This window comes from Chenopodium album, chromosome 10 (genome assembly GCF_948465745.1).
Source record: "Chenopodium album chromosome 10, dcCheAlbu1.1, whole genome shotgun sequence".
Classification (NCBI taxonomy): Eukaryota; Viridiplantae; Streptophyta; class Magnoliopsida; order Caryophyllales; family Amaranthaceae; genus Chenopodium; species Chenopodium album.
In genome coordinates, this window is record NC_137843.1 from 9,939,675 (window position 1) to 9,954,745 (window position 15,071).

Below are 15,071 nucleotides of genomic sequence, written 5' to 3' on the forward strand. Positions count from 1 at the left end.
TTGATATATAAACATGTAATTTGAATTTTGAAAATAGAAGTATGTATATTGTGAAATTATAATAATATAATCAAAATAGATGTATAACAATAATTCACTTTATTTATATACTACAAATTATATTTAAGAAAATAGATTTGGTTATCAGATTGCCACATAACATACGGTCATACAATTATATGTATGTACTCTGATCTGTATCTTTTTATTTATTTTATAGAGAAGTAATGAAGTATACTTAGCTTATGGCATATGTACTCTAGTCTGTATTCTTTTCTTCATTATTCGACGTTGTATTTAGTTTTTTTTAAAAGGATAGAATAAACATCACCGTAAGTCTTGTTTGTGATTTATCGTATGGTGTATAGTGGCTACATTTATTTATAAAAGTAATATTTATTCATTCATACGAGTAAACCTCAATTATTGTTAAAAAAATATTTCGTATAAAGTTTAGTTCAGGCTTCTCCGATTTCTCAAAAAACTAAACTACTTTACACCCGCTAGATCTGTAACCTTTGGAGAGTAGGTCAAGGTGCTAAATCTGTACATACAAAAATTCACATAGTACCAAACAACTATCAAAATCACATACTCTGTATTTTGATACAAATTAAATTTGATACCAAAATCACATATTTTGGTACACAAATCTGATGCTATGTGAAATATAAATCTCCTTTAGTGAAGCGGCTAAAACTTCACCAACCTTTGGATACCAAATTTGTTTTCAGGTACGTATATTGGTATAATCCCGTATACTCCCTCCGTTTTTAAATACTTACTCAATTTCTTCATGTGCGGAGTTTTAGGAGAAATTGGATAAAATAATAAAATATAGAGGTAGTGGAGTTAGTGGAAGGTAAATTAGAGAAGAGAGAATCTAAAAGTAATAAAATTAGGTCCCACTAGTTGAGAGAAATTAATCAAATATTATAAAAGCTTTCCAAATAAGAAAATGGAGCAACTATTTAAAAACGGCCGCAAAAGAAAAGTGGAGCAAGTATTTAAAAACGGAGGGGGTATATCCTTTTGGAACTAAGGTTTAGCCAGAATAGCCAATGAGAAGCAAGTTGACCTTATCAACAAATCTGAAGACAAGTCAATCAAAACTATTAATAGTAATATATAATAATAATGCTGTACACCATTAGCATTCATATCGCATATTGCTACTTCAATTCAAGTGATCACTGAAAATCAATTAAGTATTTGCTATCTAGCTAGATTTGTCTTTAAACGTGGATTATTAGTTAATTACGTTACTTTTGTGCATTTCATTCTTGCACTCTTAATTGTTAGCTTATACTTTCCCTAATGTATACTTCTCTAATAATTTCAAATACAATTATTTTCAATTTAGTCGACATATTTAACTTCATTTTTCAAAACTTGCAAGTTGTAACAAGCCAGGTAGCTAGCTAATAAGTTAAATTTAAGAAGAATTGTACCCAGATAAACTAAGGGGGTATAACATGCCACAATGCCTACATATACATGAATACATTATTTTTTTTATTTTTTTTTTTAATGTTTCACCCGATTCAACATGAGTATATTATGATTATGATCCATGTTCTTAGTTTCTTTCCCTCCTCAATTATTACATAACAAGGTCTTTTTATATTAAAATGGCACCCACCAAACTTTATTGTCGGCTTTAACATCTTTTACTCTACGAAACCAACAACGAACCCCGCTAAAAAGGACCCCAACTATCCAATAATACACAAAGTAGTATTAACTCATGTGCTCTACCCTTCATTCTACCACTAGCTCACCTCACTCATGGATGCTCAATTACAACCCCAACAAATTCATCCAACCAATTGTCACCATCAGACCCAAAGCCACCCAAGCCGTAGTAACAGCACTCCTGAAATCAACTCATCGTTGTCGTCGCGGTCATCATCAATTTCACCTTCAGTAATCACCAATACACTATCATCGTCAGATTCACTACCCAAGTCGACTACCTCTATTGATGCCGGTCACTACTCAATGCTCATCAACAACAACATCGATCTCTTGTATAGAGAATTTAACCACGGTTTCGACTACTCAAGTCTAGTCTTAGAGTCAGACAACAGTACCATCCTTCATATAGCAGCAAGTATAGGCCTAACTAACATAAACACTATCATTCAACAAAGTCCGCGGCTTCTTTACCTTCGAAACAATAAAGGTGATCTTCCTATCCATGTTGCTGCACGGTCGTGCCAGCTTGAGGCTGCTAAGAGTCTACTTTTTTGGGTTCATGCCGACTTGATTTCTGATTTGTTGGAGACAAAAAACGAAGATGGAAATACTGCTTTACATATAGCAATAGAGAATCAACAAAAGGAAATGGCTAAGTTTTTGTTTGCAAAATGCCCAAAGACGTTCTATCAGTTGAATGGACATGGGTTTTCTCCCCTTTATTTGGCTATCAAAGCCGAGTTTTGGGATCTTGTTAAATTCATGCTTTCCGAAGATTTTGTTACTTCAGAGTCTGAGAACCAATTATTAGCATCTTCGGCAAAATCAGTTGTTCATGCTATTATTCTGGCAAAAAAGAAAGGTACCACAAAAAAAAAAAAAAAAAAAAAAAAAAAAACTTCTATTTTTATGTTTTTTACTTTCTGTTTATAGGGTGATTCTTTTTTTAGATTTTTAGGTAACATTTGATGTCTCACAAAGTCACATACAAATCATGATAAGTTGGTGTAATAAAAGGTGTCAATTTCGGTGACTAAATTGGGTCTAATTTGAATTTGAGTCATACTAAACTCGTAGTATCATAATTGCTCCCATACAATTAAAAATTGAAATCCAGAGTGAGGATAAATCATTTGTCCAATATAATTAGTACTTTCAAGGTAAGTATTTTACATGTAACGGCTATTGCAATTTATGGGCATTAGAAATTAGAAATATTGATGAATTTTACCAATTTTAGCTATTAGGTATGATCCTTTAACATTTTAGCCAATAATATATAGTAACAACATTTTATGAAATCCGGAATAATTTCATGAATTAGCTAATAATTAAATTGGTATTTCTACTGAAAATTTGAGCAGATGTCTTCGAAATGATGTATCAAAATTACAACGATATGGTCATGTACAAGACAGATGAACAAGGAAAAACACCATTGTCATACGCTGCTTATACAGACTTCCTAGACGGGGTTAAGTGCATAATCAATGATAAGGCGTCTCAAAACCAAGCCTACAAAATCGACGAAAATGGCTACTATCCAATCCATTGGGCTTGCAGCGGAGGCAACGTTGATATAGTCAAGCTTTTTATATCCTGTTTGCACGATAACACGAGGTTTATGCTAACCAAAAATGGCCGGAACATCCTTCATGAGGCTGCCGCGAATGGGAAAGCCAAGGTTGTCAAATTTATCTTAGGACAGCCGGAGCTTGGGATGATGATCAACATGAAAGATGGAGAAGGCAACACTCCCTTGCATTTGGCTTCTAAGTGGAAACATCCTAAGGTGGTTTATGAGTTTACTTGGGATAAGAGGGTCAATTTATCGGCTCAGAATAAGGAGGGATGCACTGCCCTTGATATTGCCGAGGATATTGGACTAATCGGAGATCACATTCCTTCGTTTGAAGAGGTACGTATTGCATATAACTATATAAGCATTAAATGCATTTTCTAAAGTTTGGTGTTTTAATCGATTAGTATGGAGTTAGACTTTTCTAGGTCCGTTTCATCTAACTCCCTATTATCTATCATCAATCGTTAATACTTGCTTGTTAGCAATGTATTGTCTTATTACGTATTTAACCTATTTAGGAGGACAATACCTTTAATCTAAAATACTTTATATGAAAAAATAGCTTGATAATGAGTGATACTTTCCATTTTAACCTTCTAATTGAGCATTAGGATATGGTCTAATTTTGCTTGTTTCGTCTATGCGGCGTAACATTCTTGTGATAAATTGTCTCAAGTGTTGGGACTGAATTAACAAAAATACGTAGTATAAATTTATTGAACTAACTCTTTTTTTACCAATTAATTTTGGGATAAAACCACGTTAAACTTAAAGTGACTAAGACCCAATTTGAAAGTTCAGTGGTCCCAATTCAAGTAATTAAATCTGTCTTGAACCTAGCTTTTGAAGTCTTCGTTTACTAGTCAATTTGTCTTTAGCTTATTCTTATCTAATCAAAACACTACTTTAGCTAGTAAGTCTAGTAAAAATTATGAAAAAGAAAGGCGGCAGAAATTAAAGTTCCGCATTATGACATTACTAAATAGAGCATTAACATGGTGATGCATGTGCTGTTGTTCACCCGTTAGAGATAAAGAAAGGTTTCGTTAGATTTTATAGCAAACTTTCTATTGCTAGATTTTTATAATGAAAGAGTGACAATTAAAAAATTAATGCGCAATTATTTAATAATTAGATTGTACTTAAGTAGTTAAGTAATCCACCTTTCAATGCAAGAAATTTTTATAAATACAGTGATCCAACCTTCTTCATGCCTTCATGGGGCAAATAAAAGAACTTGAAGGAATAAATTATTTTGTGAGTAGTAGAAAAGTTAAAATTTTGCTATTAAAAAGACAGTAATGGTGAACTGGTGAAGTATAATATTACTGGTGGTTTACTTTCCTATTGTTTTGAATGAGTAAAAGTTTATTTAATAGTAAATTAATTACCTAAATTGGGTGAGCCCAATCGGACCTAAGACTAGATATGTTTTAAATCTTTGGTTGTCGTCGTATTCAATTCTTGAGTGAGATTGGTCACGTAGCATTCAATTATTCGTGCACGATCACTGTCATATAAAGTTGAACACATATGGTTGTGCAATTTCAGATATATATTTTTTTTTTTTTTTTGGTATTTAGAGAGCCACGGAGGTGAATGATGATAATCAACCATAGGATCTCCTAGAAGTGGAAAGGATGTGCTCTAACCACTTGAGCTATCCTTCACTCTCGCAATTTTAGATATTAGATACATTGTAATCTAATTTTTAAATAACTAAAATTTTAGATTGGAAAAAAATACTGTAATCGGACTCTAATAGAAAATATCCGAAATTGTAAAATATTCAAGCTTACAATAATGTATCATAAATTCTTCATGATAAACATAATCAGCATTCAATAACCTGGAAAGAAATAAATTTTGGATTTTCAATCCCAAATATCTAAAACTAATGGATATCTTTAATTTTGAATCATATAACCTAATATTTGGATCGAATCAAATGGATCAAATTAACGGAGTATGTACACAACTAACCCTATTAACATAGTCACATTCTCCTTATTGTCTAGTTCTTTTCTTTAGTTTTCCAAATCTTTTTCAATTCCTATTCAACCAAAACCATAATATTGCTATTTCTTTTAGTAGTTATTATCATCATATCCTTAGAATAGTCTTTTTCTTCCCATAGTAATTGCATTGTACCTATGTTATTTATTCTTATATATAATATTTTCTTCCACTTTACAATTTTAATTTTGCAGCGGTTGACTTGGTTATCCTTGAGAAATGCCGGTGTCCCAAGAGCCCCACAACTACACAAAGTAAACATACAAATACTAGGGCAAGACATGGCTAGGAATAACTCTTTCAATACCCAACCCACTTACATGTTCCTTGATCCACAAGGAAATACAATAAGAAATCATCCCTTAAGGAAACGTAAACACAAGTTCAAGGAAAGAATCAACACACTTCTATTGGTAGCTACCCTAGTAGCCACCGTGACCTTTGCCTCCGGCTTCACTGTCCCGGGTGGTTATAACAACAACAATCCCAATGTAGGGATGGCTACCCTTGCCCACAAGTGTGCCTTCCAAGTTTTTGTGATAACCAACACCATCGCGATGTATACCTCCATCCTCACAATGGTCACCCTCATTTGGGCTCAGCTCGATGAACTTAGGCTAGTCTTGCTATCACTTGACTTTGCGGTACCCTTACTCGGGACTTCCCTAGCCATGATGTCGGTAGCGTTCATGGCGGGTTTGTATGTGGTGTTGTATAGTGTAATTTTTTGGCTAGGCCTTGTGGTATTAGTCGTGGGAGGGATGTTTTTAGGTGCATTATTGGTTTTCTTTATTCCTCTCTATTCTCCAAGGTCTTGTATTAGGAATAAGATCTTGCGTAATGTTTTTCATGTTCCCTTCACACTTATGTTGTTAGCTTGTGAGAAGGATAAGAGTGGAAAGCATTATTGATTTTCTCTGTATATTTTAAGGGATGTAAATGAAAGTATTGTTAATTAATGTTCTCTAGTTAAACTTACAATAACTCATTGGGTTCTTAGTTCTTACAATAACAATTGTTGAAATGAAACTATGGGCCCAATCTTAATATGGGCTCTTAGCCATTTAATAATGTACTGTTAAGCTTAATGTCAATTTGGGCCATCCAGTGATCTATATAAAGTAATGAGGTTCAATAACCCATTAATGCATCTTCTTCTCAACTTTGTCAATGTGCGGTCATAGAGTCCTGAACAACGATTCAATGTATTATGTATCCCATCAATCTCTTAGGGCCGGGGTGTTTGGTTAGTAGATTTTAGGTATGACGTATTCACATATGAGTTTGACAGGAACATAAAAAAGTAAAGTAATGAGATTAAGAAAAATTATATACAATAATGTAAGACCTTATTCTCTTTGCCTTAAATCAATAATGTTAGTAAAAGTTAGTTAAATTAAGTGAAAATAATTTCAGTTCAATAAAACAAAAAAAAATACAGTTAATATCAATAACTTAAAAGAACAAATATAATAAAGGAACAGTGATAATTTCAATTTAGTAAAAATAAGTTGAAAAGAACATGCCTAATAAAAGTAAAGCAAAATAAAGGTTTTATTACTTTTATATGTGTGGCTGACCACACTGTGTGACCGGGATTACTCGGTTAGGGGTTACATGAGTTACTCCTGACTAAGTAACCCTTCAAGTAACCCCTGATCAAACCCCTCAAGTAACCCCTAACCGAGTAACCTCTTGCCGATTAGCCCCTGACCGAGTAACCTTTTACAGCGTAATCCCTGACCGAACCTCTCAAGAAACCTTTGACCGAGTAACCCCTGACCGCACTCCTCGAGTAATCCCTGACCGAATAACAATAAACTCTGACTGAACCCCTCCAGTAAATCCTGACCGAATAATTCAAGTAACTCTAGTCAAACACTCGGTAATAGGTTACTCAAAGGCTTTGGTCAGGGGTTACTCGAGGAATTCGGTTAGGGATTACTCAAAGAGTTACCCATTCAAGGGTTACTCAGTCGAAAATTAGTCGAGGGGTTATTCGGTCAGGAATTACTTGAGGGATTACTCAATCAGGAGTAACTTCAATAACTCCGGCCATATACTATATAGGGTGACCAGCTAAAAAAAAATCCCTCTAATAAAAATAAAGCGATATTTTAAGAACGACACAAAATATCTAAGAAACGAAAGCAACATAAATAAATTATGTAAGTATAGAGTATTTAATTTAGAGTCCATAGAACTATAGAAGAAGGGAAAGGATAATAATGAAGAAATAATAAAAGATGAGACCAAAGAAAAATAAATGGAAAAGGAATCCACGTGCGTGGAATATTTGGCAATAGCAATAGGTAGTAACTTGGCAAGTTCTGGACAACGAAAAATTAGCCAAGTGTCCGGTCGGCGGTCCCCTAATGACCCACCCATCTCAGTTGTGAACCTGTTACCGCACGTGCCTCTCCATGACTACTTGCCCATTTGTGGTCACCTCTTCACGATTGACCATCACGTTTACCCGTATTCTTTATAGCTCCGTTTCGATTTATATACCATTTACGTACAGATGCTCCGTATTTTTATATTTGGGTCATCCACATGACCACATCCACCCACCCAATGACCCAAATACTCCAACTAAAATTGTGTCCTTCCTCTATAGTTTATCTCTAATTAAAATTGTGTCACAAGGATCTTTATTTTATATTTTCATCGTCTTATCTTTAATATATATTATAAAACTGATTCATATTCAGAACCTTTTAAGTATCACAACGGTCTTAATTTATTTGTCATATTTCATAATTTTTTAGACTTTGTTTATTTAAAAAAAAAAATAGAGAGGGATGTATAATAGTAAGTTGGTAGCTCATCTTATGATCTTTATCCATTGTTGTTCTTCCCCACCCGATCACTCTCCATCTTTCTCCATCAAATGAAAGTTAAATGCATTTTAAAAAAAAAAAAAAAACTAATTAAATCAAATGAAGATCAAACACATTCAAATAAAACTAATTGAATCAAAAGAAGTTAAATGAATCAAACAAACCCAATTGAATTAAATGAAAGTCAAACACATTTAAACAAATATCACTTTCTATTTTTCGTTCTCCATGAGGTCAAACTGTTTGCCCAATAAGAAGGTTTTTTCCTCAAAAGTGTCATTGGGGGTCTACCACTTTTTCCAACAAAGCTTTGAAATTTTCTTATATTAAATTTAAATATTTTCTTACCCGAAAACTCTCATACACACGAATACATGATTATATATTTGTATTTAGAAATAAAGATTTTATACCTACAATCTCAAATTCTATTATAATATTTATAATTTATAAGCATAGAAGTCATGTCGTCATGTACAGAAATACAAACAGGTATAGTGTTTTCAAAGGAGCTAACTAATTCATTTTGAGACTAAGATCTATATTTACCATACCCATTATATGTTAGTTCGTAAGTTTTTTGTGACTTAATATTTAGTAGACCATTTTCTCGTGTCTTCTTTTTCAATCGATCCAAATTCTTTATCCATTAGATGTTGCTCAACTTTTTTCAATCTTAACTTAAATAGCAAATTACTTCAGTCTTCATAACATTATTAGAAAATATAAAAATAAAAAAAAAATAAAAAAAAATAAAAAAAACATTATAATAACCCAACCCCATGAATTGTGGGCAAAAAAAGCGAATCTTTGATATTTAACCCACGGACCACGAGTCACACAGTATGATTTCAAGTAATAATATTATAAAATTCACAAAAAGTAATCATTCCATATTTCCAATAATAAAATTAATAAATATTCACCAAAAATAAATAAAATTAATAAATTCCCAAAAATAAAAAACGCAAAAAAAAGAAAAGAGGCAATCTCCTCGTGAGCAGGCTGTCACGGTTGCCTAACTGCCTCAACCTTATACTACAATCCAAACCAATTTTCTCTCTCCTCCTCCATTTCATCTTCTTCTTCTTCACTCCCACAATCCACACGCTTCTAGAGAGAGAAACCCAGATCAAATCTAGAGAGAGAAACTCCAACAACAAGATTGCGAAACAACGGGAGCTTGGTGGCGGCGCCAACGGCGAGGAGAGAGAAAATATGGGCGGAGGAGCGTCTGGAAGACTACCCACTTGGAAGGAGAGAGAAAATAATAAGAAGAGAGAAAGAAGAAGACGAGCTATTGCTGCTAAGATCTTTACTGGTCTTCGTGCTCAAGGGAATTATAAGTTGCCTAAACATTGTGATAATAATGAGGTTTTGAAAGCTCTTTGTAGAGAAGCTGGTTGGATTGTTGAAGAAGATGGTACTACTTATCGCAAGGTCAAATCTCTTTTTTCTTTTTCTTCTGTTTTTAGATCTGATTTTGGTTGGTGTTTGATTGATTTTGGTTGTTTTTTGATTGATTTTGATGGGGGGATGTTGAATCGTTGTGACTTTAAGAACCCTAAGTTGGGATTAATTTGTTGCTTGATTTGATTTGGATTGATTTGGAGTTTTGTTGTTGTTGCTTTGAAGTTGACGAAATGCCCAGATTTGTGCCTTTTTGTTAGATTCAGATCTTTTTACCTTTGACCCAGATTTTTTTTTAATGAATTTGGTATGAAGAATTGGATGTTTAATTCTTGATTCAATGTTTTCTGGGTATTGTTTGGTTCAATTTGTATGAGGAAAGCGAAATTTAACCATTGAATTGTCTAGTTTGCGGCATTTTGTGAATGTGGCAAAATAATGTGATTTGATGAAGCTAGTATTGTGCTGCAATTACTGTGTGTGCTAATGTAATTGCAATTACAGGGATGCAACCCACCACCAATGGATATGGCGGGGACGTCGGCGAACATTAGTGCGTGTTCTTCCCTTCAGCAGAGTCCACAATCATCAGCATACCCTAGTCCTATACCTTCATATCATGCCAGTCCTACATCATCTTCATTCCCAAGCCCTTCGCGATATGATTCAAATCCGTCGAATTATTTGTTACCTTTCCTTCGTAATCTAGCATCCATTCCTACAAATCTCCCGCCCATTCGGATATCAAACAGTGCCCCTGTAACTCCCCCGTTGTCTTCCCCGACTTCTAGGGGCTCAAAGCGTAAAGCTGAGTTTGAATCCTTGTCGAATTCAAATGGTTCTGGCTCTCAACAATCTGCTGCTCGTAACTCATTTTTTGCTGTGTCAGCCCCATCTAGTCCTACACGCCGCAACAACACCACCCCACCTACTATACCAGAATGTGACGAGTCTGATGCCTCGACTGTTGATTCTGGTAGATGGGTGAGCTTCCAGACAGGGCCGTCCTTAGGCACTCCATCTTCTCCTACATTTAACCTTGTGAAACAAGCTGTTGCACAGAGAAGTTCGATGCAGGGGATACTCAATGGGACTATGGCCCTAGGATGGGGAGGTGCTATGGAGAGAGGACGTGGCCCGGAATTTGAGTTTGGAAATGGTGCTGCTGTTATGGCTTGGGAAGGTGAGAGAATACATGAAGTGAGCACGGATGATTTGGAGCTCACGCTTGGTAGTGCCAAGGCCAAATGCTGAAGGTACTCCTGCAATTCTCATGTCTGCCTCTGCCAATCGAATGGAAGCTGCTGGTACTTTCTGAAATTGGCATCTCCAGTAAAAACTCAACTGTACAGGTTTCCTATAGAATGGGAGCCATTTCGGAGGCCTGAAATCGCTATATCATGGTAGAGCAGCAGACTTTGGATGAGATCTTATGTGAAAGCTGGGTAAGCATATTTATGATTTATTATAACATGAAACAGAACCTCTAGCAAGTTGGAAAGGCAGGCCATGTCAATGCTGCGACCCCTGTGTTTGTTTTTTCGAGTTTTCTTGAGCATAAATGGTTGTTAATATCAGGTTTTATATGTAAGTTGTGACTTTAGAGTGTTGAACTAGGTTCGCTTTAGAGGCTTAGAAATGTAGAACTTTTGATTTATGTTACATGTCCGAGAGTAATTCAGACACAATGTAGTGGTGACTAGTGTAGTAATTCTAAGCAGCCCCCAACTGTATTATTTTCTTTGTAATAGCAGCATCCAATTTCGGTGATGATGAATTATCCATTTAACTGTTAAAAATTTCTTCTTGAATTAGAGTGATGATTATTGCAATGTTTCAGAGCTTTGATTTCTGTATATTAGGCTAATATTCATGGTTTGGGGAACTCAATTTTTGATAATCTTGAATTATCAACCATTGCTGCCAGTACAATCAGTTATATAGAATTTGCTGTAGAATTCGATTCATCTGTGTTTTTCTCATTGATATCTCTGTCGTTAAATTTGATTAACCTGCTGATTTCTCATTTCATTACTACTGATTGCCGAATCTTGAAATATTTTGCCGTCCTTTGTTTTATTAAAATGAAATTTGTAATTTGTGCTAATTAACATTTTCCAACAGGAACGTCGCAAAATTACCCACCTATTTTGTAATCGTAATTAGTTTCCAATTTTTGGTTTTTTTGCTGTTTATGGAGCAATAATTATTCATTGTATAATGACTTCATTTTTACTTGTGTTTTTATTCAAAATTTGGGAGGGAAACATTATGTATATTGGCTTGATTCTGACCAAAATGGCTGAAATTCTGAAAATACTCTGAATTGCATATCTTATTTTTAGAGAATCCATTATGATCCTTGCCAATAGGCCCAATGTATCAGCTGATATATTACCGAATACGCTTAAATTTTTTAATTATTATTTGAAGATCATGTCTATATATGAAGATTTTGGAAATCATAGATGTTCATATTCTGCTGATTTTTACCAAATTGCTTCGGATTTCATTAGTATATATGGAAATAAATATCATCTCATTATATTGTAAGGATTTTTTTTATTAAAAAAAACTTAGTAATTTTGAATTTTTTTTTAAGCCTTTTGAGATGGATAGAAAATGGATAGCAAGTAGTAACTACTGTATGTATACATATATTCATCATACTTTGCCTATTTCATTTTCTACCGCCACCAAAACTATCATATTTTTACTTTGTTAATCTTCTACCACCATGGTAATCCCATCAAAAGTTCACGTTGCTCTACTCGCTAGCCCGGGCTTAGGCCATTTGATCCCTATAGTGGAGTTGGCCAAGTGCCTGGCTGCCAAACATGGCGTCACCATCACTGTGTTTGCTATCATTCCTGGGACACTCCTGTGCAAGACGAGCTTCTCCGCTCTGCCACTTCCTTGTGGCCCGAGCTCATCAACACTGTCGTCCTCCCTAGTGAGAAAGACTTTCCATCAGATGTAGGCGTTGTCCCTCGCATGTTGGCAATGGTTAGGAGTACCTTCCCTGCCTTACGGTCCTCAATCAATGGCATGGTGAACAAACCCGTAGCCTTGATTGTCGACTATTTTAGTACCGAGGCAATTGAAGCAATCGCGCAGGAGTTCAACATGTTGAAGTACGTGTTCATTGCTACTAATGCGAGGTGCTTGTACTACAATTTTTATCTTCCATACGTGAAGAAAGAGGCGAACCGGGATGAAACAATCTATGCTCCTAAGGGTGAACCGATCATGGATGATGATCTATTTAAACTCATCTTTTCCCTCGCGGACCAGACCATCAAAGAATTAGTCCGTGTAGCATCCCACATGGCAGCCGCCGATGGCATTTTGGTGAACACATGGGAGGATCTCGAGGCCAAGACACTTAATTTATTCAAGGAAGAAAGGTTCATGAAGCATATTTCTAGAACCCCAGTTCATCCAATAGGACCGTTGGTTCGAGCAGGTGAACCAACATGTTAGGAAAGATTAGGAGAATATTATTCATTATTATCATATAAATTAGTTTCCTTAATTATAGCCTTATTTCACTCAAGATAATACTTAGCATATCTTGTGATGTTATCTTAGGAAGCTATGTACTCTACATATATGATTTGAGATCAATGAGAATAACAAAAGCTTTGAGCCCTAATTACTTTGACATGGTATCAGTCGCTAAGGCATTTTAATCACAAAAACAGAGACACAAAAACAGAGAACCATGGCTGGTGATGATACACCACCGCCTCCACCACCGCGAATTGATATTACTTCCCCGTATTATCTAGGTCCGCATGACAGACCTGGTGACTTCATTACTCCGACCCGACTTCGTGGCGAAAACTATGATGAATGGGCTGGTGATATACAAACCGCGTTGGAGGCTCGTCGAAAGTTCGTTTTTCTTGATGGAACCATTACTACCCCTTCTTCTCCGTGTACTCAAACGGATTGGAATACAATTCACGCCATGTTAATCTCATGGCTCATGAACACCATTGACCCGGAAGTGAAGACCACTCTTTCGAAATACAAAGATGCAAAACGTTTATGGGATACTCTAAAGATGCGTTTCGCTGTTGTTAACGCTCCACGAATTCAGCAATTAAAATCCTCAATTGCTCGTTGTGAGCAGTCCAAGACTATGTCTGTTGCTTCGTACTTTGGCAAATTAACAAGCCTCTAGGAAGAATTGAACAACCATGACCCTATAATTGCCTGTTCTTGTTGTGATAAATGCACAGCAGGTTCTGAACATGAGAAGCGTCGAGATGTGGCTCGTCTACATGAGTTCTTAATGGGGTTGTGTTCTGATTTTTATGCTCAGACTCGCACGAATATACTTTCTCAGGATCCGTTGCCTTCTCTTGATAGGGCATATCAATTAGTCACACAAGACGAACGAATTCGTCTCTCTACTCACGTTCCAGAGGAGCAGCCACCTGATGCGGTGGGGTTTGCTCTCCGAACAAGCCAGGGAAAACCGAAGCAGACAACCTCCGAGGACAAACCTGATAAGTCTGGTTTGATTTTCTCTCATTGCAAGAAAACGGGTCATCTTGTCTCTGGTTGTTTCGAATTGAAGGGATTTCCGGAGTGGTGGCCTAACCCCTCCAAGCGTGGCAAGGCAGGTGCTAGGGGGCGTGGGCAGGCTCGAGCAAATGCTACCACTGCTGGGTCTGCATCAACCAATGCCGAGGGTATTGGCAGTGCTTCACACACGTTCACCCCGGATCAATGGAAGGCGATTGCCGGGTTTATTGGTAACACAAAAATTGCCGATGACCGTTTGAATGGTGAGTTTGATAATGCATTATGGATCGTGGATACCGGGGCTTCTAGACATGTTACTTGTTGTGACAAGTGGCTTTTTATACTCAACCCATCTCTAATTGCCCGGTTGGTCTTCCGAATGGCAAAACCGTTTATGCCATAAAGGAAGGCTCGGTTCGATTATCTTCGAAAATCATTCTTACTCATGTGCTATTTGTTCCTGATTTACGTTGCAATTTAATTTCGGTATCACAATTAATTGATGATACAAATTATACTGTCCAATTTAACTCAAACATGTGTACTATACAGGACCAGTCGAGGGAGCTGATTGGAACGAGTGTTAGGCGAGATGGACTATTCTACTTCGAAGAAAGGGCTTCCGTACAACATGTGGCTACTTTTGAGTCGTCTGATATGTTAGAACTGTGGCACAAGCGTTTGGGTCATCCTTCGGAAAAAGTTGTTAAGCTTTTCTCTCCCGTTCAAAATTGTAAGGGTCGTTTAAATAAAGCATGTGAAGTAGGGGTGTTCAAATCCGGGTACCCGGGTTTTCGGGTACCCGAAAATCCGGGTACCCGGAGTTTCGGGTACTAATTAATTTGTCCCATGTCCCGACCCGAATATCTCGGGTACCCGGAACCCAGGTTCCCGAGATATTCGGGTCGGGACATAGGGTACCCGGATTTTTGAATGATTGTAATTAATTTGCTCCGAAAAGGTAAAAAATTGAAAAACAATTTAGA

General features: G+C 36.1%; 2 protein-coding genes across 2 annotated transcripts; both read left to right on the forward strand.

Moving 5' to 3' along the window:
- Window positions 1–1,186: 1,186 nt before the first annotated feature.
- LOC145563489 (protein ACCELERATED CELL DEATH 6-like) lies at window positions 1,187–6,280 on the forward strand. The gene is made up of 3 exons (XM_081623935.1): window positions 1,187–2,560; window positions 3,063–3,616; window positions 5,491–6,280. The coding sequence occupies exons 1-3, from the start codon at window positions 1,789–1,791 to the stop codon at window positions 6,205–6,207; spliced, it is 2,043 nt and encodes a 680-aa protein (XP_081480061.1). The 5' UTR covers window positions 1,187–1,788; the 3' UTR covers window positions 6,208–6,280.
- Window positions 6,281–9,107: 2,827 nt separating this feature from the next.
- LOC145562192 (protein BZR1 homolog 1-like) lies at window positions 9,108–11,372 on the forward strand. The gene is made up of 2 exons (XM_081622388.1): window positions 9,108–9,579; window positions 10,054–11,372. The coding sequence occupies exons 1-2, from the start codon at window positions 9,358–9,360 to the stop codon at window positions 10,801–10,803; spliced, it is 972 nt and encodes a 323-aa protein (XP_081478514.1). The 5' UTR covers window positions 9,108–9,357; the 3' UTR covers window positions 10,804–11,372.
- The last annotated feature ends 3,699 nt before the right edge of the window (window positions 11,373–15,071 follow it).

Coding starts and splice junctions, on each gene's coding strand:
- LOC145562192 (XM_081622388.1), top strand. CDS start 9,358: ATGGGCGGAGGAGCGTCTGGAAGACTACCCACTTGGAAGGAGAGAGAA. Junction 9,580..10,053: donor ATGGTACTACTTATCGCAAG/GTCAAATCTCTT, acceptor TTGCAATTACAG/GGATGCAACCCACCACCAAT.
- LOC145563489 (XM_081623935.1), top strand. CDS start 1,789: ATGGATGCTCAATTACAACCCCAACAAATTCATCCAACCAATTGTCAC. Junction 2,561..3,062: donor TATTCTGGCAAAAAAGAAAG/GTACCACAAAAA, acceptor AAATTTGAGCAG/ATGTCTTCGAAATGATGTAT. Junction 3,617..5,490: donor ACATTCCTTCGTTTGAAGAG/GTACGTATTGCA, acceptor TTAATTTTGCAG/CGGTTGACTTGGTTATCCTT.